At 42.3% G+C, this 24,124-nt stretch overlaps 1 protein-coding gene and 1 pseudogene across 7 annotated transcripts in view; one reads left to right on the forward strand and one right to left on the reverse strand.

The window, feature by feature from the left end:
• The window catches only part of SMG6 (SMG6 nonsense mediated mRNA decay factor), a 209,941-nt gene that overhangs the window by 152,203 nt on the left and 33,614 nt on the right, over nucleotides 1–24,124 (reverse strand). For all 7 annotated transcript variants that reach the window (XR_014140698.1, XM_081806066.1, XM_081806067.1 and 4 more), the window contains 2 exons: nucleotides 8,719–8,780; nucleotides 1,594–1,739 (listed from right to left, as the gene is read on the reverse strand). Coding sequence is in view for 6 of the 7 variants with exons in the window: in XM_081806066.1 (XP_081662192.1) it covers nucleotides 1,594–1,739; nucleotides 8,719–8,780 (208 nt within the window). In the remaining variant the exon portion in view is untranslated. The remainder of the gene's footprint in view (nucleotides 1–1,593; nucleotides 1,740–8,718; nucleotides 8,781–24,124) is intronic.
• LOC115938384 (ubiquitin-ribosomal protein eL40 fusion protein pseudogene) lies at nucleotides 14,579–15,057 on the forward strand (annotated as a pseudogene).

Here is a 24,124-nt window from a genome sequence, read left to right on the forward strand (position 1 = left end):
CTCCAACAACACTCAGTTTGTTTCCTGCGATTAAGAATTCCTCATATCAGTGAGATCATATGATACATGTCTTTCTCTGTTTGACTTATTTCACTCAACATAATACCCTCCAGTTCCATCCATGTCGTAAGATTGCATGCTTTCTCAGAGGTATTCTCAGGAATAATTAGCCAAGCTCAAAAAGGCACCTAAGCCTCTGCATCTTGACTTCTGCTGGGAACTCTCAATTTTGTAGCAGGCAGCATGAGGGGAGAAAATCCTCTAAGATTCAGATATGATTGAAAACCCAGGTGGACGAGCAGAGGACCTTGCAGAGAAAGTCCCAGGAGAAGCCAAGTTTTCAAGGGAAAGTGTGGCATATATACTCATCAGGGGAGAAATCCACCACCCCCAATACCAGTGAGGCATAACCCCCAAGTACAAATGGCAAGGGAAATAAATCAACTTCAGAGTGAGAAAGCACTAAGAAAAGATGCAACAAGAGAACTAGCGACACTCTGTCCAGAAAGACCAGGTCTGTTTTTTTTTTTAAAGATTTTATTTATTTGAGAGAGAGAGAGCATGAGAGGGGAGAGGGTCAGAGGGAGAAGCAGACTCCCCACTGAGCGGGGAGCCCGATGTGGGACTCGATCCTGGGACTCCAGGATCACGACCTGAGCTGAAGGCAGTTGCTTAACCAACTGAGCCACCCAGGCGCCCGACCAGGTCTGTTTTAAAACAGAATCTGCACAGGACAGTTTCCACTTCTTGGCATTTCAGATAAGAACCTTCCAGCCTTGAGACCAAACACTCTGTCAATCCTCTGAAACGATTCTTGGCAGCGTGGACCAAATAAACACACAAAACAATGTCACCCCCATGCTACATATTTCCATCAAGTCAAACCACATCATCCTTACCTAAGTGGGGTGGAGGGGAGGGAAGGGATCCTGGTAACATCCTTCAACAGTGACCTGGTCATCAGAACATTTAAAAATCCTGCCAATCATTCCCTCCCTCCCCACCCCCACCTCAAAAAACCCCCAGTGTTCAGAAAAGCTTTTCAGAATGCACACCAGTATAATGGCCAAATTCTAGGCCTGGTGATTTTTGTGCTTCCAGCTTGAGTCACCAAAGCTCATCAATTCACTGTTCGTACTCCCTGGCAGGCTCCCACAAGGGATAGCCCATAGGGAACTAGACTTTTCCATACTGAACAAACAGGGTACATGCGTCCAGAAACAGCTATTCCCAATCCCTGCCAAGCGTATGGTCTCTGCAATGAAACATTTCAGCAATGCCTCTCCCCTGGGAGAGGCTCTGGGTCTATAGCCTCCAAGAGGCCTTGCTGCTGCCTTTAGCACGGCCAGATGTGCAACAGCATCTCTGGGTTTGCAAATAAAGCTCTATACCCATGATTCCTTCCTTTCATCCCACCCAAGCACTAGAGAGTCATACAGATTTCAGAGAGTAAATTAAAAATCTGAGAGGCAATGATAGGGAAGCGTGTGTTTGCGTGTGTGTGTATCAGGGGGAATGTCGTGGTATGGTAGCATATGAAAGAAGCTAGACTCAGATTTATCTGTGTGGATAAAGATGCCAGCCGTTCCTTACCTTTCAGCTGAGAGTTGTGCACAGCAAACATGTTGATGGTCATAAGCTGCAGCATGCGGGTACTTCCAATAGGAGGGGGGCTGTGCTGCAGCAGCACCTGGAACTCCTTGAGGACCTTCTCCGCCACCGCAGGGAATGTCTCCATCCTGCAAACACAGCCAGCTCATTCAGGGAGGCACGTGCCCAAGAGCAGCTGGTGTGCACACGCACACGCGCACACAAACTCCCACCCCACCACGCCGTGTCTCTCTGAAAGCAGACCACTCATGCCTAGGACGTTTTCTTTCACAAACCTTCCTGGTATCCTAAGGTTGTGACCACATTTAAGAAAAAGAATTGATCAGGGATCAGAGATGGAAACAACTCAACCTCTGGATACGTCACTATGAGTTATTAGGCTTTGGTATGCTATTTCCTAACCCCTGGCAACCACTGGATTCAAGCTGAAATCAAAGTTTCTCTCTGAAACACTCCGTTTTTGTGAATAGTGAACAAATTTCCTTAAAGCTCTACAACCTACATATTCCCCAAACTCTCTGGTATGAAAACTGTATTCCTTAAAAAGAGGTTCATGAATCTAGAGGCTTCGCTTCAGGAAACCAGGCATAGTTCTGCTGCTGTCTTTTAGGTACCATCACACTAATTGCTCCACCTAGGGATCCCAGACTTCCCCTTGAAGAAGCCCTAGACCAAGGGCCCCCATGATCTGTTTCAGTCTTTCCTGTGTTGCTGTCCTCCTCCCTCTCACAAGCCTCTGCTCATCAGGGTCTGTATGTTTTCAGGCCAGTGGAAATCTAATGCCCTGGCCAACTGCCACTCCCAATACAGGAAGAGCCTATAATGTAGGGAGGTAGAAATCCAGCCAGTGACCTAGGGCTCCTAAAGAGAGGTCATTCAAACCACTGCTTGCCAAATGTGGCCACTGGATCCCAAACAGTGGTGCATGCCTGGAGCTCCTTTGGAAACATGAACAAAACCACAGCTCAAGTCCTCAGAAAATAAAAAGCAAATTCAAACTTGGTGCTAGAGAGAGAAACCAGGCACACGGGCCATAGAGCCACGCTGAACAATTCGTGGTCAGCAAAGTATCTTTTATCCATCCTCAACCCCCACCCCCCAAACAAACAAACTCCTTGTGGTACACTGGGGGGTGGGGTGAGGAATAGCTCCAGGCTGGATTAATAAATAGCTTCTGGAAAGCCACAGGGAAGGGAATCTTTCTCAAAAGATACAAAACAGTTTCAAGTCCTAGAGAAAGGTGCTTCTGGTTTCACCTGAACCTTGGCCCTTTCGCCACTGAGTAATACCCTCCCCGTGTTAGGAAAAAAACTCCAGAGCTTTCTGGCATCTTAGCAATCTTCATTCCTTACCCTTGGATGGCAACTCCTATTACTGACCTTCTAGTACCCAGGAGTCATGCCACAGCTATGGGTCAATTACAGTTTATACTCCAGTTCCCTTCTCTGCTGAGCTGTCCTCATTTTCATTGGCACAAAACATGCCATGTATTTGCTTTTTTCCCCAACATGCCATTTCAAGTGCCCCCCCTCCCCCGGTAAAAACAAGGAAAAAAAAAAAAGAACCTTGTTTTTCCTTCCAATTCAGAACCATTAAAACTCTTGGTAGGTTTGGAATGGCAGAGAGTGATATGTTTGGGGCTGGAATGGATCCATTTTTCCCCATGGGCTATAACAAAGGTTTCATTTTAAATCTTGACACTGTGCAGCACTCTTTCTGTTCGGAGGTGGGGAGGGGGGCTAGCACTTCTCATTACGAGAATAGCAGTGTTCACTCTGCTTGAAAAGCAGCCACAGTGGGCAAGTTTCAGAGCCATGTGTCTCCGTGTTGAAAGGCAGTAGAGAGCCAGCACAGAATGACAGGACAGAGGTGTCACGTGGGACAGTCCTGCTTCGAAGCTGTGTCTGAGGAAGCCTCTTCCCTGGGATGGGAATTGAAACAGATCCATTAACTCCCTAGGTCAGACTGAAGTCTCAAATGAGCACCAGGTCAAATATCCACATCTCTCTCTCTTTTTTTTTAATAACAACAAAAAAAAGATCCTCCCTTTGCCTTTCAACTAGTACAACATAACTATAACAACAACAAAAAAACCCTCAAATACATAAGGATATCGGTTAGAGTAACTTCAACTCTTGAGATATGAGGGAAGATGAATCCACTCAGACTAAAGCAGCTTTGTTAGGCAGTAACTGAGGGACGCACAGATAACAGATCCTTCCTCAGAGCTCAATAGCGGGGTTTCTGCTTCCCAGTTTTGTCACTAAAATGCTGATTTGGGCCTCAAACCACCTGTAAGTAGTTTTATGTCTTTCTCTTTGCTCCACCCGATATTACAGGATAAAAATTATACTGAAATGGAAATACAATGTACAACTTATGTTTGAAGTTTTATAAAATTATAAAAAGCAGCAACAGCAGTAGCAGCAAAGGAGGAGAAGAGAGAGCATAAAAAGATGGTAATTTATAACAGCAAAAAATTGAAAACAGCCTAAAATGCCCAACAACAGCAGATCATTAAGATGGCACATCCATATAATTGAATTCTATTTTTTAATTTTTTATTTAAATTCAATTTAATTAACATATAGCATATTATTAGTTTCAGAGGTAGAATTTAGTGATTCATCAGTTAGATCAGAACATATAACACCCAGTGCTCAAATTCTTTTTTTTTAAAGTTGTATTAGAGGGGCGCCTGGATGGCTCAGTCGTTAAGCGGCTGCCTTCGGCTCAGGTCATGATCCCAGAGTCCTGGGATCAAGCCCTACATCGGGCTCCCTGCTCAGTGGGAAGTCTGCTTCTCCCTCTCCCACTGCCCCTGCTTGTGTTCCCTCTCTTGCTCTCTCTGTCAGATAAATAAATAAAATCTTAAAAAAAAAAAAATATTAAATTTTTAATCATGTGGGGGAAAGTTCAATATATATTACATGAATACACTTTTAAAATAGTTGAATGTCCCTTGTTACGCATATTTGTAAAAAAATAAATGTGTGATATGTATAGAAAAAAAGATAAAAATATACACCAAGTGTTAAGGGTGGAGAGTTATCTCTAGATAGTGAGAAGATGGGCAATTTTTTATTTCTTCTTTTGCTGGGTTTTAATATTTTACAATGAGCACTGTATGCAGTAAATAGATTTTTCCCTACAATGAATACGTCTGGCTTTTGTATATAAAACATTTATAATTTTAAAAATAAATCAAGACATAAACATTGCATTTTTCACAATTCAAAGACCAAAATAAATATATCAGTCTTTGAATTCCAAGAGACCTTGAAGCTGTGCAAATAGCGTGACTAAGCAAGCAAGTAAAAACTAAAGCGGTAACTTTAACCAATGCAATAATGGGAAGCAAAATTATTCTATTTGTCACAAATCAAAAGTCTCCAGGCTGCCGGCTTCCCAACCTCTCTCAGTGGAGTCCAGGCACAGGTCTGATCTGCCTCTCACCAGGAAAGCAAGTGTCTGTCAGGAGCCATATGGGATCCCTGACTGAATCTTCTTCCTGAGCCTGAGAAGATTCTGTCCCTATCCTTAAAAACTGCAGAAGATACAATCATTTTCAGGATAAGCATTTTGCAGACTTAAGTGACTGCTTTCCGAAGTGATCTCTAGAGACACCTTGTCTCATTTGAATGGCAGTTTCAAGAAACCAGTCTTTCAGACAACACTGGGACCTAAATTGGGAGTGACTCAGACAGTGACTAACGGGACAGCACCCAACCTCTCAGATGCTGAGGAACGCAGCTGGGCTAGATGACATTCTCTGCAGAAAACAATCACGCTTCCTAATTTTTTTCAACTTCTTAATTTTTAAAAACTGGACAAGATAGGAGCAATCCAGTAGCAAAACAAAAACAAACAAAACTAAGCCATGTGACAGGATAGAGATGAGAGAAAAAAAAAAATCATAGTGCTACAGAACATAAGGACTGGAATGGACCTTGGACATCACCTATTTAAACTGCTGATAAGGAAACTGAAGCCCAAAAAGGCTTTGACTTGTTCCCTCTCGAGGTCTTGTAATTAGTCAGTGGTGAAAAAAAAACTTTCCCCTTGGGCACTTGATTCCACCTAATGCTCTGAACCTCTTTTTCCCTGGACACAGAGGAGGGAGACTCGTGTTGCACACAATTGGCATTCAAGCGGATACAGATGCGATTTGGAACACCTAGCACAGAGAAGACACAGGCCCAGAGAGCAAAGCAACCCAGGGCTTTTCTCAAAAGGCAGGCAGGACAGTGGATGTGTCTTCAGCTGCTCCCCATTACAATCTCCTCACTCTTAATTCGTTTTCAACACCTCCCACATTTCACATCTTCTTGGTAATTAGGCAACAGTCCATGTTGTTGTGTGTGGCTTGGGCTCACTCCTTTTCTAGTCCTACAGACTACTATGCTTTTTTTTTTTTACCCCCAATAGAAGTTACTGCTGTTTCTGCCTTCCAGAATAAATATGGGGCTCAATTCTTTTCCTTCCAGGAGAGCACAAGAATACTCATCAAGGGGCTGGAGTGCCTAGAATTTACATATATTTTCCTCATGTGAACATAACTGTAACTCATTTTTTATGAAGATGAACATAGACTGGCCTTATCTTTTTGCCAACAGAATATGTTATATGCAGGAATGGAAGAGGTCTTGAAAAATAATCTGGACCACAGCAAACCACCTCTGACAAATGAGATAATCTATTCTTTTTTAAAGACTTCCAGAGAAGAAAATTCCCAAACATCTTCCCTCTGTGAAATTTACTTACACCTAACCCAAATCTCTTCAGCTGCAACATAAGCCTATTTTCTTTTGCTGTCATCCCATAGAAATCAAAACTATCCAGTTATGACTCTTTTATATTTAAACACAAGGTACCCCACAGCTGTCTCTAAATAGACTTTTTTTTTTTTACCTTAACTTTTTGTGTGTGTTTTTTTTAAGATTTTATTTTTAAGCAATCTCTACACCCAACGTGGGGCTCGAACCCACAACCCTGAGATCAAGAGACACATGCTCCACCAACTGAGCCAGCCAGGTGCCTCTTACTTTAATTCTGTTAAGATTAATTTTTTCTCTCAGAAATAATTTTCTAGCTTTTTAATCATTATTATGGTTCTTTCCCCAAGTTCCTCCAAAATATATGTATCTAACTATAAGGATTTTTAAGGGGAACAAAAGTAAGATTCTACCTAATACTTAGAACTGACAAAAATATATCTTAAATATTCCTACATTCTAGACCAAGATTTAGAACTTCTTTAGCTCCCCAAATCTCTAACAGAATAGCGGTTTCCAGCCAGGAGCAATTTTGCCCCCCAGGGAACATTTGGCATTGTCTGGTGACATCTGTAATTGTCATGACTGGTGAGGAGAGGCAGAGATACCACTGGCACATAGTGGGGAGAAGCCTGGGAAGCTGTTAAAATCCTACAACACACAGGACAGACTCCAACAACAAAGAATTATAAGGCTCAAAATATCAATGGTACAAAGGTTGAGAAATACTGACTCATAAAATTACGGTACATGAAAATTTAAAGAACAAACACAGGAAAAGGAAAAAAAGGAGAGAAATACAGAGTGGAAAGGTAGTAAGGTAGTAAGAAAGATTTTTAAAATGAGAAAAAAGATAATAAAAAGGAGCCATATTTTAAGCGCAGCATAATTGTATTTCCTGCTGTGATGCGTTATTTTATGAAATGACCTTGATATCATCTTGTCCACCTTGTAACTGCAGCTTTACACGACTCACTAGTGATTGGCCTGGGTCTACTATAACCTACTACAATACTAGATCCTTCTCTCTAGTCTTTGACAATCTGTCCATTTCTTGTAATGATTTATTCATTCATAAGCAAGTATTTCCTGAGTACCTACTGTATGCTAGGCGCTGGGGATACAACAGCGTCAAGCAAAAACTCCTGCCAGGGTAGAGCCTATGGGGGGGGGGGGAGGCTACTGACACACCTGATTTCCTTTTCCCAAGTGAATTACTTTATACTTAGTTCTCCCAATAGAGATGCATCTGTTGGCACTACTCCAAGTTTCCCTAGTGATTTCAAAATCAAGACTACCCTTGTGCTGGCCATCACTGTCACTCTTGCCCAGGTTGATGACAAATGAGTATGTAACAAGCACACTTTCTAGTTCACCATGTTTTTTCACAGTGTTTCTTGAAGCAAGACAAAACCTTTCTGCTTCTCCCACTAAGGAAACCTTCTAGAGCATTACAGATAAACTCAGAAGGCTATGGCAGAAAGTGAGGGAAACACTGACAATAATGGGGGATCCAAAAGATATACCTCAAAGGGTAGCTCATAATAAAACCTCCAACTCAGGAAATATGAAAACGCAGACGAAGACCCATCAGAGAGTGCTGCCACTTACTTGTCTCCTAGACTACAGAGGCACTCAGCATACCTCTAGTCTGGTGTGCAGGCATTCATCAGGCTTTAGGATCACTAGTTTTATACAGTGAGGAAAAATTCTGATCCACGAAAGGAATACTCAAAACATGATGTCTTTCCAGGGATTTAATGGATGAAGTAACAGGGTTTTGCACACACCATCTTCCCTGATATTTACATGTAAATCCATGGCGGATGGGGAAACCAAAGAAAAGTCTTAGCATTTATGGAGATCAGCAATATGGTGCACAAACCTGAGCAGAGAAGAAAGGGGTATGGTTCAGAAGGAAGAGAAAATGTTAGAGGAAAGAAAATGTTACTCTTCTCTTTAAGGGAAAATTAGTGGACAGCATTTTCCCCAAGGAGGACCCCTGACAGCTGTACCTAGGGACTGAGTATGACTTCCTTAAGGAGCTCACTAGGGGCTGAGCTGGAAGGCAGAGGAAAGAGAAATCAGAGGGATTAGAGGTGGGGGTTGGATGTTTAAAAGGGGCTTTAGTAAAGATAGAGAAAGAAGAGACAGATGGATGCAGAATAATATTTCCCAAACTTCATGAGCAGAGTGAGTGAAGAGAAGGTGGAGGCCTCTAAGAATTCACACCCTGTGCCCTCAGTTACAAACACAGTCTAGTTGCTAACAATATTAAATTCCAAAATGACTTGTAATGTAGGAAAATAAAATAAACATCCTGCACACTTACCCAATCCGGGTAAACAGCTTCCCATGGGCATGGAGAAAACTGAGGATGAACCTTTTGTTCAGCTGCATGGGAAAAAGAGAGAGGAGAAAACAATTAAACTTTCCCCAGTTTCCTGTTACTGAACAGAGTCCCTAGTGACACAATAACCTGGCCAGGGTCTAAGGGGTGGGCACTAGGGATGGGAACCAAATGAACATGCCCAAAGCCTCACACAGACCCAGGGCACATGCCCAACAGCTGCGGATCAGCTGAGCCACCATGACAGCAGGCTCAGTGAGTGGACAGCACCCTCTGCTGGCAGCGGTGCCTGTGTGCAGGCAATGAAGGGATGACCAAAGCGCTCAGATCTAGGAGTCACCCTGGCCCACAATGATGGAAATTAAACAATGACAAAGACAGGGAAAATACTCTGATCTTGTAAGTCCCTTATCGTATTTATAAGCTATTTTCCTACCTATCCAAGAAAGCAGGACTCTTGTAACCACGGATAAGCTAACAACACTAACTCATCCAATTGTACTTCTCCAGCTTTTAAAACAAAAATTCAAGTTCTAGATCTAGAGCTGAAAATTCAAGTGTCTACAGGAGCCAGGTACAAAATAGGCTACTGGGGACAGTAGCGCTCGACGGCTGTTCCACTCCATTTCTGCTCTTTGTAGGCCCAGGATCATCATCTCTTTCCTTTTATTTTCTCCCCTTTTAAAGAAAAGCTTTCGAAAGCTAGGTTTTTATGTGAAAACCTATGGCTTTTAAATGTTGGCTACTAATGGAAAAAATTTAAGACATTAGGCAAGCCAAAAACACATATTTGCCAGCCACATCTGGCCCACAAGCTACCAAATTTACAATCTTCAGTTCAAGGTTCCACAAAATCTACTTCTATCAAAACCGAGGGGAAAGATTCCTCTGATCAAACCAAGGGTTGGGGGGGGGGAAAATTCAACTCAAAGAAAGTGCAAATAATCTAAAGACCAAACCTTGTTGTCATCTTCCCCAGTCTCCTAGAACCAAAATGCTCACGGCCCAGTAGCCAAACAGAAAGAAGGATCAATAATCTTGATCTCAGGGGGGGTGCTCAGAGCAAGGAATAGTCCAGCACCCCTGGATACTTTGCCTAACAGGAAAAACTCTGCTGGTTTATCCTTTTGCAAAAGAGAACACCAATCAAATCAAGACAGTTCCATCTATTTCATATGGAAGCTCGGTGTGGGTAAAGGAGTGTACTCACACCTCACCATAACTTCAACAGCAAACTCTGCACACAAACTGTAGTTATTTTTGCTTAAACAAATTATACTTAATCAGCAATACTAGATCCAGCATTGATTTATATAGCTAAAAAGCTCAAGATACTTCATTGATGGTAACCTGTCTCTACAGTGAGGTGAGTCAGGACCAGGGACATTGGGTTCCATGAAAAGAAGGGAAACTGCTGGAAAACAAAGGAACTGCTGTGAAATAAACTGCCAGTGACCATACCACTGTTAGTGGCAAAACCTGGGCTAGAATGCAAGTCTCCAGATCCACTAGTAGAGGAAGGTGGTGAAAAACATGGACTTTCTTTTCCAACCTCTGCCATTTACCTGCTGTGGAATCTCAGGCAACTTATCTAACCTCTCTAAGTTTTTCTTTCTTTCTTTCTTTTTTAAGATTTTATTTATTTATTTGAGAGAGAAAGAATGAGAGAGAGCACATGAGAGGGGGGAGCAGCAGGCAGAGGGAGAAGCAGACCCCCCTGCTGATGTAGGACTCAATCCCGGGACTCCAGGATCATGACCTGAGCCGAAAGCAGTCGCTTAACCAACTGAGCCACCCAAGCACCCCTAAGTTTTTTTTTCTACACACTGGAGATAACAGTACCTATATGTTAGTGGATTGGTGTATGACATAAGGCAAGTAAAAACATGCTTGACATGTTGTAAACACTCAGCTGTTAGCTGAACATTCTTCCCCAATGAATGACAAAGCAAGTGGTAAAATGTTAACAACCGAAGAATTTGAGGGAAGGATATACAGAATTCCTTGGATTGTTCTAACAACTTTTCTACAGATATAAAATTATTTCAAGATAAAAAGGTAAAAATGTAAAAAAAAAATAACAAAATAAAAAATAAAAAGGTAAAATGTATGTACTCTCTCTCTATTCTTATTTTAACTTAATTATCCCTTTTCCCACAGCTATCAATCATGACTAGTTAACCCACCCATAACCAGGAGGAATGCTGGTTATATTTATACATACAGGGTACTTCGGTAGGCAAAGAATGATATTAACTCATCTCATTCAAGCCAATTACCATTTCCCAAGCCCCAAGGCAGCTCAGAAAATTTAAGCAACTTAAACCAGCAAATGGCAGAGTTAGAACTTGAACCCAGGTCTTCTGGTTCCAAAGAAAAGTTTTTCCTCCTTTGTACTCCAAGTATCTCAGGAAGAGAACTGATTAGATTATTCATAACGGAAGGGATGATGAGGGAATAAGAGTAACTAAAAAGCACTTCAGGTCTACTTTTTAAGTTTCTCCATGAGGTAGGAAACTCATACTGTATGAGCTACAATATCTCCTGGATTAAAATTAAGAGCACCAAGAAGCTTTGTAGTACTGTGGTTCTATCGGGGCACCTGGGTGGCTCAGCTGGCTGGGCATCTAACTCTTGATTTCAGCTCAGGTCATGATCTCATGGTCGTGGGATCGAGTCCTGCATTGGGCTCTACACTTAGCCTGGAGTCTGCTGGAGAATCTTTCTCTCCCTCTCCCTCTGTCCCCCCACACCCCATCACCCCACTCAAGCTCACTCTCTGTCTAAATACATAAATAAATAAAATCTTTTAAAAAAAAATACTGTGGTTCTATCTATACTTCCCAAACACCCTTCGTTTAGGGTAGCAGATGAAGCCCATGTAACTACCTCAATTCATATTTGCCATTGTTATTTTCAACTGTATTTAGCAGAAAGTAGATTTCAATGCACTGTTTTTCAACTAGTGAGAGTGAAGGGAATCTTAGGGAACTTTTTCAAACTGTACACACATTCTCCCTGACCTTGGTTAATGAGAACCACTGCTTTATTTTTAGTCTGAAAGTATCTGTCACCTTAAACACAGTCTCTCTTTATCGTCACCAATAATACTTCAAGTCAGAAAACAGCTAAAAATGAAGATGCATTCTAGAGAGAGGTAAGGCATGTTATATTGAGGAAATAGATTTGTTACACATTGATCAAATGGACCTAAGCAACGCTGCATGTAACACTCCAGCACAATTTTTGGAAAACAATACCAAGTCCACGGTAGGAAAGTCTTAGTCTGAGCTTCCTCCCTTTCCAACACATCACCCTGTACTGGCTTCCATTTTGGCAACTTTTTGATTCTTAACAATATACTCAGATGGTCTCACTCAGGTACAGAAAGAAATGTTACTCTTTGAATGTGAGACTATCTGCCTCCAGATCTTCCTCACATATTTCCATATGGTTCACCAAAAACTAAAAATGCCTCTTGGGTATACCCTGACAGGCAACAATAGAATTATAAAAGGGCTCTTGGCTCTTCAGTTCAAGTCCAAAACCAATTCACTATGGACTCCTGAGCCTTTTATAAACCATCTAAAAGCAATGACCCAAAGAGACATTAATGGCAGTGGCTGGATGGGTAAGTCTCTGGACCCTCACAATAAAGTCTGTCCTGCCATTAACTACGGAATTATGAGTGAAATGGTTTGGGTTGTTCCTCAACTATAAAATAGAATTTCCACCCACTGACACCACCTACCTCAGAGCTGAAAGAATAAAATGAAATAATAAAAACTAAAGCATTTTGAGGAATAAATGTTTTATGCAAGCCGTGGTAACTGTCACTCAGAACTGCCTAAATGCTTTGTGAACTATGGAGCAAGGAAGGAGAGAGAAGCTGTTCAGAGGCAGCAATACAACACAGGAGGTAAGAATTCTGAAATATGCCCAATTTCAATTCCTAAATAGTTGCTCCTCCTTCTGAATAGCTGTGTGGAAAACTGAATTTCTGAGAAGTGAATTATTTTAAAGATAGTAAGAGTACTCGGTATTAAAAGAAATTCCAGTGTGCATTTTTACAGTATTGTGGAGAACATAAATTATCATTCTCTTAATTTATCCATCTGGAGCACTTCTATAGATATGCCAAGTATTTAAAACCAAAAACCAAAAAAACCTTGTCATGTTTTAAATAGGGGGCTCTATCCTCTTAGATAGGAGCCAACATAGGTAGAAACCCAAATTTCAATGGTACCTGTTAGCAAATGTTCAGGACTTTCAGAGCATGCAATTGAAGCCCATTTACTGTCTCCCTAAAGCACTGAGCTCACAGGGTGCAGGAAAACGTGAGCACAGAGGTAATGCTGTGCTGTCCACTTTCATCCCTGTGCTGCTGCTATGCCAGGCACGATCAAGAACAAACCAACAGGGCGCCTGGGTGGCTCAGTTGGTTAAGCGACTGCCTTCGGCTCAGGTCATGATCCTGGAGTCCCTGGATCGAGTCCCGCATTGGGCTCCCGGCTCAGCGGGGAGCCTGCTTCTCCCTCTCACCCTCCCCCATCTCATGTGCTCTCTCTCATTCTCTCTCTCAAATAAATAAATAAAATCTTTAAAAAAAAAAAAAGAACAAACCAACAAGGCAAGGTCCCCACTGCCAAGGAACCTGTAGTCCAAGAACAAAAGACAAATAATATTCCAAAACTTGCCAACTCCCCATTTATGCTCCAAATCCTAAGATAAGGCCTACTGGCTATGAAGGTGTCAAGAGGCACTCTGTTTCCCTTGTTACTATCCCTTAGGAAGGAAAGTCTTTGGAGGAGGTAAGATCTAAGGAGATGATAAAGAAAGTGAAGAAGGGGGACCTTGCATACAAATGTGGAAACCTATCAGTAAGTTAGTAATGGAACAATCATCTGGTAAAGGTAAAAATTATTCATGGTGGGGGCGCCCAGGGGGCTCAGTCGGTTAAACATCTGCCTTTGGCTCGGGTCGTGATCTTGGGGTCCTGGGATCCAGCCCCACATCGGGCTCCCTGCTCAGCAGGGAGTCTACTTCTTCCTCTCCCTCTGCGCCTCCCCACCCCTGCTTGTGTGTGAGTGCGCGCGCGCTCTCGGTCTCAAATTAAATAAATAAATAAATAAATAAATGATAAATAAATAAATAAATGATAAATAAAATTGTTCATTAGACTTTCACTATTCCTCCTTCCAGGATACACATAAAGAAAGAAATACAGGCAAGCCAAGTAGCATGACTCAAATGCCTCACTGAAGACAGAGCAAATCAAAATCAATCCTTCCATTTCTTACTTGGACCAAACCAAGGCTGAGGTAGAGTAGGGACAGTGATTACTTCTCACCTTTAGTTTCCCCGCCCCTGAACTGTTCTGGGCAAAATGACAGCTCAATTAGTTCTAATTAAGCACAAGTTCCATGCTGAGATGTCCTACTTAGACAGCTGGATCTGAGCCATGTGAACTCAAGCGTAAAACGTGCCTCTTAAAACCACTTCTTCCAAGAAATGCACCCCTTGAAACAACGGCTCTCATCCTCACACTGCAGCTTAGTGCTGCCTCAACAAAGTCTTAACGTTAAAGCAATTTACTTGCTATTACTTCATTATCTCTTTTTAAAGCCAGCGGACCGGAGGGAAATTAGGCTAAATGTCAAATCAGCAGTCAGTTCCAGAAAACCCAGCCAACAAGCAGAGGGACAGCAGAACTTAAGAGTACCCAGCTGGCTCTCAGGAGGGAAACTGGCACTAAGTCTAAGGAAAAGAAGGAACCCCGCTCTATCTCTTCAATGAGGTGGCGGAGTGGTTTGGTGGAAGTGCCTTGCGGCAGACGGAAAAGATGCAGATCTTTGTGAAGACCCTAGTGGGAAAGACCATCACCCTCAAGGCCGAGCCCAGTGACACCATTGAAAATGTCAAAAATCCAAGCCAAAATCCAAGACAAGGAGGACATCCTGCCTGACCAGCAGCATCTCAGTTCTGCGGGCAAACAGCTGGACAATGGACGCACTCTCTCAGACCACAATGTACAGAAAGAGTCCACCGTGCACTTGGTGCTTCGCCTGCGAGGTGGCAACACCCAGCCTTCCCTCCATCAGCGGGCCCAGAAACAAGATGATCCGCCATGAGTGTTCTGCTCGCCTACACCCCCGCGCTGTCACCTGCCGCCAAGAAGTGCAGCCACACCAACAACCTGTGCCCCAAGAAGGAAGTCAAATAAGGCCCCTCCTTTGCCTGCAGGGAGGCCTCCTGACCGAGCCCCAAGGCCCTGTGGCCTCAATAAAGTTTCCCTTTCATTGAAAAAAAAAAAAAAACAAAGGAAAAGAAGGAACCCTGAGTTTGTGACTATCCTGCATTTATTGCTTGTTTGTTTACTGGGCAAAGGGATGAGTACAGAATGATATGAACAGAGACCACGGATCTTAGAATTGAAGACCTAGGTAAAATTCTGGTTGTGCCATTTATTTGCTATATAACTACTGGGAAGTCACATCAACTTTCTAAGGCTATTTCTTCAACTATAAAATGAGAAGGCTGAGCGAGATCAGTATTGGTAATTCCATAACCCTGAGTGTGTATGCATCACAAGAAGAGCTTTTATTAAAAAAAAAAAAAAAAAAAAGATTCCCCAGTCCTACAGGATCAGAATCCTCAGGGAGGGGGAAGGTGACTGCAAATCAGCATTTTCAAAAGGTCTCCAGATAATTCTAAAAAGCGGCCAGATTTAGGAACCACTGGGCTAGATCAGGGGTCAGCAAACTACAGCCCAAGAGTCAACAGGTAGCATGTCACCTGTTTCTATATGGCCCGGGAGCTAAGAATGTTTTTTTATATTGTTTTAATGGGTGAAAAAACTCAAAAGAGTATTTCATGACACAGAAAAATTATATGAAATGTAAATTTCAGCATCCATAAGTAAAGTTCTGTTGAAACACAGCCACACTAGCTTGTTTACATCTTGTCTGTCGCTACCTCTACAAAGGCAAGGTGAGTAGCCTCAGTAGAGTGTGTGGCCCAAAAGCCTAAAATATTTACTATCTGGCCCTTTACAGAAAAAGTGTGATCCCTGGGCTAGATTTATAATATTAGGGTATCAAAAAAATTTTTCTACCTGTACAACACTTGAGGGTTACCACACACATCTACTGTAAACAGCAATGATTCTCACGGGCTGACAGGTGAAGAAGGGTAGTGAGGAGGAGGGCAATCACCAACCTACAGTGTTCCTTCCAATTCTAAAAAGCCCACAAATGTATGACTCTAACTAAATCTAACTTTTCTTGCCAGCTTTTGAGTAAGCACCATCCTATTCTATGATAGCACCAAACCAAACCAACCCAAACCAAACAAAAACCCACCAAATGCCAAAAGAGTGCTGTTCTAAAAGCTTTTGAATTCAAAAGCCCCGAAGGCTACAAATAAATATAAATGGGACTCTCCAGGTTTCCACCTTCAATGCCACTATGGGGCTAAGTGACCAAGTGGAAACAGAACATACCCAAAGCCAATAAAGTTTTTACATAGGCTAGAGGGCCCGTGGACACTTCCCAAAACAATCTGTAATTGAGGGAAAGTGCCAGATTAAGGTTTATGAATCCCTGTGCTGTGGTGTGACAATCTATAACAACCAGCTCAAAAGTGCCACCAGCCTCACATGTCAAGGTATACAGAGAAAGAGAGAAAGTTCAGCCAAAGGGCAGCACTGTTGCTCTGACTGGGCTACTTTCTGAATGACTCTTCTTTCTGATTCATCTCTCTCAGCGCCTGGGAACTCTCATGGCCATCCACCCGAAAAGTAGGTAAGCTGGGACACCCTGTGTGCACTGCACAAAGTGAGAGAGAAGAGGAAATGGTTGAAGCTCCCACTTGGTGATCAGGAGGGAAACCAGAAAAACAGTTCTCCAAAGGCACACACACAAGCTCAAATCCATCTTATAAGTGAATGGGTTGACGGGAGTGTGAGGATGCTAAGGTCATTTATTCATTCAACGAAAACTAACTGTCCACCTTCTATGTACAGGACACTGCACGAACCAAGAACAAAGACAGAGATGATCCCTGCTCTGTGGGTGACATAATAATAAAGTACCATGATGAGGGACATACAGGATGCTCTACACTTCCACAGCAGGGGCATTAGAGATCTCAGAGGAGGAGATCCTTGAGTTGAAACCTGAAGGCTGAGTAAATAGTTGGTTTTGGAGCAGGTAGAGAGTCTTGTCTATGTGTCATAAGTAAATGGAACAGCATGTGTGGTGGTCCCAAGAGTGGTATGTGGTAGACTGGTATGAGCAGGTTAAGTGATTCTGCAAGAGGGAGTGTGGAGAAATAGGCTGAGTCAAGTTGTACTCCTCAGTAAAAAGTCTGATTTTAATCAAACTACTGAAAAGTGTTGAACAGAGAAGTGACATGAGCAAACCTCCATTTTTGAAAAGACATTCTAGCTACTGTTTAGAAATTTTAGGGTTTTTTTTTTGGCGGCCGGGGGGGCGGTGGGGGGGGGGGAGTTGGCCAGGGTCAAATGTGTGGAGGCCAGGAGACCAATTAAGAAGCTACTGCAATCACCCAATGGCAATGAAGACAGAGAAGAGAGGGAAGATAAAGGAAATGGTCATTCCACACTCAATCATGATCCCTGTCCCTAACTCCCAGGGGTTCTAGTTCTAAATAACTCATCTACAGAGACCAGCAGTGGCCCCGAACCAAGTATGAGTCTTTAGAAAAAGTCCCAAACCAAATGAAACAGTGATTTCATTTTTAGAGATAATCTGGATATTCTTATTTCAATATGTTTTTTTAAAAGATTTTATTTATTTATTTTAGAGAGAGAGAGTGAGAAAGAGCATGAGAGGGGAGACGGTCAGAGGGTGAAGGAGACTCCCCATTGAGCAGGGAGTCCGACACGGGACTCGATCCCGGGACTCCAGGATCATGACCTGAGCCGAAGGCAGTCGCCCAACCAACTGAGCCACCAAGGCGCCCTCCTTTCAATATTTTTATTTTTTTATTTTTAAAGATTTTATTTATTTATTTGACAGAGAGAGACACAGTGACAGAGGGAACACAGGCAGGGGGAGTGGGGGAGGGAGAAGCAGGCTTTCTGCGGAGCAGGGAGCCTGATGTGGGGCTCATGACCTGAGCCGAAGGCAGATGCTTAACGGCTGAGCCACCCAGGCGCCCCCCTTTCAATATTTTTAAATGGCCTACCTAGCATGGTGGTTGGTACTTAGTACATATTCAATAAGTGACTGAAGAATATATAAAACATACAGATTTGATAGTGATTAAATAGACTATCCAGGTGCTACACACAAAACCCTCAAGAAAAATAGTGCAGTACTAATATTAATGCTGTAGGGAAGTAACATACTCATCATTATTCATGAGAATTTAAATCTATTTCTTTTTGGAGGATAATCTGACAAAACCCAGACAAAGGTATTCAAAGAAAAACAGAGTTCTATCAGGAATTAAGCATTCTGATCCTGAGGAATAGCAGTTCCCTCTGCTACATTCTGGCCCAAGAGACTGGACAAAAAGAGATCACAGTTAACATCAAAATAAAAGACAAAATCCGGGGCGCCAGGCTGGTTCAGTTGGTGGAGCATATGACTCTTGATCTCAGGGGTCTGAGTTCAAGCCCCACTTTGGGTAGGTATAGAAATTACTTAAAAATAAAACCTTAAGGGGCACCTGGGTGGCTCAGTCGTTGAGTGTCTGCCTTCGGCTCGGGTCATGATTCCGGGTCCTGGGATCGAGCCCCGTGTCGGGCTCCCTGCTTGGCAGGAAGCCTGCTTCTCCCTCTCCCACTCCCCCTGCTTGTAGTCCCTCTCTCACTGTGTCTCTCTCTGTCAAATAAATAAATAAAATCTTTAAAAAATAAATAAATAAAAATAAAATAAAACCTTAAAAAAAAAAAGCCAGGGCTCCTGGGTGGTTCAGTCGTTAAGCGTCTGCCTTCGGCTCAGGTCCCCTGCTCAGTGGGAAGTCTGCTTCTCCCTCTCCCACTCCCACTGCTTGTGTTCCCTCTCTTGCTGTGTATCTGTCTGTCAGATAAATAAATAAAATCTTAAAAAAAAAAAAAGCCAAAATCCTTACAGTAACCTATAAAAGGCCTATCCAATACTCACTCTCTACTCCTGTAGCCTCCTGTCGCTTGAATGTGCCAAGCATGCTCCCAGTTTTATGTTCCAATAAGAGGGTTCCTAAACTTTATAGCACAATGGAATGGCGTGCAAATCTTTTGAAAATACAGATGCCTGGCCTCCATCCCCAGACACTGATTTAATTTGCACAGGTGTGACACCTGGGGGTGAGACCTGAGCACTGGGATTTTTAAAGGCTCCCCAGGTTTTGGGGACAAGTCTGAGAACCACTGCTCCAGTTTACCCTGTTTTTATAGCATTTATCACCAATTTTTACACAAACACACACACACCATGACAGCAAGGACTTCATATATTTTGTTCACAACAATGGGCTGCTCAAAGGAGGTAACCAATAAATACTTGGTGAACAAATGGCCTTTCTAGTCTGGTCTTCTGCTGTTCCTCCTGTCTCCACCCTTGCTGATAAGGCCTATACTTCAGGCAACAAAGAATTATTCATGGTGCCTGAAATTCACCATGTTCTTTCGGCTGCCAAGCTTTTCTATATCTAATAAAGTCCTACTTCTCCTTGCTTTCCCAACCCTCTACCCCTAGGCTGAGCCTGATACCTTATCCTGCAGGCTTAGAGAATATTTCATACACATCTGATGCTATGTATCACAGTACATCTTAAGTACATACACATCTGTCTTTAGACCAGCTCTGTCCCTAGAACTTTGTCCACGATGACAGAAATGTTCCTTATCTTCACAGACCAATACAGCAGCCACTAGCCACATGTGGGTAATGAGTATTTGAAAGGTGGCCAGTGTGACTGAGAAACTAAATTTTTAATTGTATTTCATTTTAATTAATCTAAATAGCCAATATGGCTACCACACTGGTCAGCACAGCTCTAGACTGTGATAGATATACTTTTTTTTTTTTTTAAAGATTTATTTATTTATTTGACAGAGAGACACAGCGAGAGAGGGAATACAAGCAGGCGAAGTGGGAGGGAGAAACAGGCTTCCCGCTGAGCAGGGAGCCCGCTGCGGGGCTTGATCCCAGGACCCTGAGATCATGACCTGAGCCGAAGGCAGACGCTTAACGACTGAGCCACCCAGGCGCCCCTGATAGATATACTTTAGTTAATGTTTAATTTCTATAACCCAGGACACAGGAATTATCAACAGTGATGGACTGGTAGATGGAGAGATGGATGGATGTAAGAGAGTTGGCTCCGAAGATTATAATACCCATATGTGTACAACTTCTGGCTTGACATATGGCAGGAGCGAAAGACATACTCTGAAGTACAAAAAAAGGCTCAGCCAATGAGAACAAAGAACTGGAGAACCTATCCAGTATTCTACTCTTCTACTCAGCTTATAATCCACACAGTGCGGGGAGTGTGGCCTAACACCTCACTGGGCTGTAACTTTCGAAAGCTTGGAGACAGCCCCCCACTGAGGACTGGTTGAATTTACAGAGCTGGCTCTGTGCTTTAGGAGTTAAAAGTACCCCAGGCTACCCAAACACATTTCAGATAATAAGACTTCAAGTTTTTCCAGCTGAACAAAACAAGTGTGACACACCCAAGCACCTTAATAATAAAAGTCCAAACTTCTAGAGCACCTTCTATGCCTAAGGCACTGTTCTAATAAGCACCTTGTCTATTAACTCATTTAACCTACGACAATCCTGTGAGTTCAGTAATCCTATGGTTTCTGTATTACAGATGAGGAAATGGAGCAACAGAGAATGACTTGTCCAAGGTTAACCCAGGCAATCTGGCTCCAGAGTCTGAGCTCTTAATCTTTCACCTTTAAAGAAGGCAATCTTTTCGGCAGAACCAAGACAGCCACCGAGAATGTTTATAAAGGCCAAAAGCTAAAGCAACCCCAAGCAAAAACCCGCTAATGGTTCCAGCTATCATTCACTGAGAGACCACTAGTTCAAACCAACTGAGAAATCTTACAGTTTAAGGGAAGTAGATACTTCCAGTCCACATCATATCTGGCAAGTCAGTGGAAGCACTTAACAAATGCACCCTAAGATAATGCCAACAGGAAGAAAGAAGAGAAAAGTTCAAGTGAATAAATTCCTGCTTTCTGTAACAGTGAAATAGCAGTAATAGAACTAGTAAATAAAAACTCTAACATTTTTTCTAAATAAAACCATAAACTGCCTGGTTAATAGAGAAATAGTTCTTCAAGAGTCCAAGAATATATGTACATTCATACACCATCAAGGGACTGTGCATAATCCAGAAAAAATATCTGAAAACATACCCTCCTGCCTACCCACCTACCACAATACAGGAAAACCCCCAAATCTCTCAGGAAAGGGAGGAGCAAGAACTAATCTAAGAACCCAAAGGAGAACAAAGCTTCAGTTTAAGAAAGATGTGGTCACAAAGAAGGTTTCACAAACCACTCTGCTGTGGGTACCAAAAAGCAAATAATCAGCATACAGAGCGCTCTGGCAACCCCGTGCAAGCTTCAGATTTAAGCAGGGCACCAAATAAGGGAAGGATTCTGGTGCATCAACTCCTAGGAAAAGTGTTTCAAGTTAAAAATGGTTATTCAGGTTTGGAGGCAAACTTCTGTATCTGTTCTTTATCAACACAGACACCTCTACGTCACTGTCAGCTAGCAGCAAAAAGAGAAGAAAACTGTTAGAATAAAAATGGGTTACACACAGACAACATGACCTGGTACAGCCTGGCATTTACCTGGACACCAAAGACAAGACTATAAACATGGCAGTGCAGGACTTCTGGGATTCCACATCCCAGCTGGCTCCAAGTGTCTCCAGAAGCAGGTGGGCCATTATGTCACACACCCCCTAACCCCCCACAGCCAAACAGTTCAACATTAAGGCCAAAAACCACAGCACTTCTGGTGAGAGACTGTTTCACTGTGACTGAAGGCAACGCCTGCTTCCATCTAGTTTTTTGTCAGTCATGTCTTTTCTGTGCTTGTTCCCAGACCCACAATATCTAGTTCAAAAGACGGGGCAAACACCTTTAAATCTCTCATCTTTGGTCCAATTCTCCTTTCTTCTCTCAACAATGAAAAATCAATCTTAGGCATACCGGAAAGCATTAGCAAGGGAAAACATGAGCATTAACTTCTTCCTAATTTATTTACAATGCTCTCTCCCTGTTAATGTAAACTATTAAACATATAGGGAATATCGGAGTTTAGAGTTAAAAAGAACAAAAGTAACATGAGTCAAAAACCAATTAAACTCTGCTGCTTACACACATATGCTTAGTTTGTGACAACTTATCAAACTGTATGGCTTTGATACGTATACTTTTCTGTATGGATATTATTTTGTAATAAAAGGTTTTTTTTTTTTAATTACCACAGTCTTTTCTGCTGTCCCACCAAAAGCCTTTATTCTATAGCCAATAACCCTTTGCCCTGTATGTCCTAACCCCCACACCAAGATTCTAACTCTGAGGTGGTAGAAATGAAGGTGACTGTGCTAAAAGTTTGGGACTCCATCTAAGTGCAGAAAGCTACACTGGTGTCAAATACCAGATCTGTTGATGGTATAGACTATAGCCTTACTTTATAGAGGAAGAAACAAGGGAAGAGATTAAGAAATGTGTCCATGGAAATAAAAAACAATTTAGGAATGTATTCCAGAAGATGAAAGTCCTAGTCCCCATTAGCCACAAGGGACAGCTTATTGGAAACACCGAGGGCATCTATTAGTGCCTTATTCAACCTTTAGATATGTGTCACGTCGAAGTATTTTAAAAGCCATATTGTTTTACAGATCTGTCCAGAAGTCTAAAGGAAAATCTGCCAAAAAAATTCCTCAGAGAGAATGTCAACTGACTTACACATAGTTTGCTTTACAAATTAGGACCCAGTATCTCAGAGATCTGTGGCACAAGTCAGCTCAGAATCTTATTAAAGTTTTAGCATCCTTACCAAGAAACACCCCAGAAAAATGTAAATCCGCAGAGGGTATCATCCCAGCTCCTCCTTCCCATGTGCTTCATTAGCTGCAGTCCTACTGTGCGTGTGCAGGGCAAGAAGAGGACTTATTGCCAATGGTTACAACACAAAGCATAACCTACTCCTAAGCCAAACTGGCCTTGGCTCAGAAAGCTTCCCAGAATGATGGAAGGCATGACTTCAGGATGACTCAACTTTTGCTAATGCATAAAATAAAGCAGAGAAGAACTATTTGAAGGATCCACTTCTAAGCTTGGGCCAAATCAAGAGCCCAAAGTATCTACTTTGTGATGAATCTTCAGCTCCAGCTGACTGATTAAACACATCAATTTGGACATCTGTACCATGGCCTAAGATATTCTAATTACAGACTCTTGGCCAGGAATCCTAGGAGCAACCACTTGCAGTTTCTAACCACATCATATTTTTATCTATGTTGTTCCTTCTCCCAGAAAAGCTGGCTACTCCCATCTACCTAAAGAACTTCTTTCATCCTTCAAAAGTAAGGACAGATCACCTTTCTAGGTAGCTCTCCCTGTTCATCATGAGTTAATGTCTTTCTCCTCTGTATTATCCCTGTACAGTATACATATTTCTATCATCGCATTTGTAACATTTTACTGCCAAGTATTTATTTACATATCCGTTTTTCCTACTAGACTGTATCTTTAAGGAAAAGATGTGTGCGGTGCCTAGAATAATAATCATTATTATTATCATTATGTGTTAATCAACACATAAAGGTACTCACTAAATATTTACAGAAAGAACCTGAATGGGGACAGGGAAAACCCTGACCCCCTCAAAGAGGACTAGCTGACCTAAGAGGTTTTACAACTGATTAAGCAAGAGAAAAAGAGAAAAATGTCCATATAAAACTGTTATTTAGGCAACGTATGAAGGTATATACTATACTGCAGCATAAAATAAATTGAAAACAAGAAAGGAACAAAAGAGAAAAAAATCAGAGGTCACTAGTAGTAAGGACATGACACAAAATGCATGTCAGAAAGTCCTTCATATTTATTAAAGGAAGTTACAAGTTTGACACTAACCTCTGGGACAATTAAGACAATTATTCTTAAAAACAAATTCATATATGTGCGGGGCGCCTGGGTGGCTCAGTCATTAGGCGTCTGCCTTCGGCTCAGGTCATGATCCCGGGGCCCTGGGATCAAGTCCCGCATCGGGCTCCCTGCTCTGCGGGGAGCCTGCTTCTCCCTCTCCCACTCCCCCTGCTTGTGTTCCTTCTCTCGCTGTCTCTCTCTCTGTCAAATAAATAAATCTTTAAAAAAAAAAAAAAATTCAGGGCGCCTG

The sequence above is a fragment of the Leptonychotes weddellii genome, chromosome 15 (genome assembly GCF_054177405.1).
Source record: "Leptonychotes weddellii isolate Sample4059 chromosome 15, ASM5417740v2, whole genome shotgun sequence".
In the NCBI taxonomy this organism is placed as follows: Eukaryota; Metazoa; Chordata; class Mammalia; order Carnivora; family Phocidae; genus Leptonychotes; species Leptonychotes weddellii.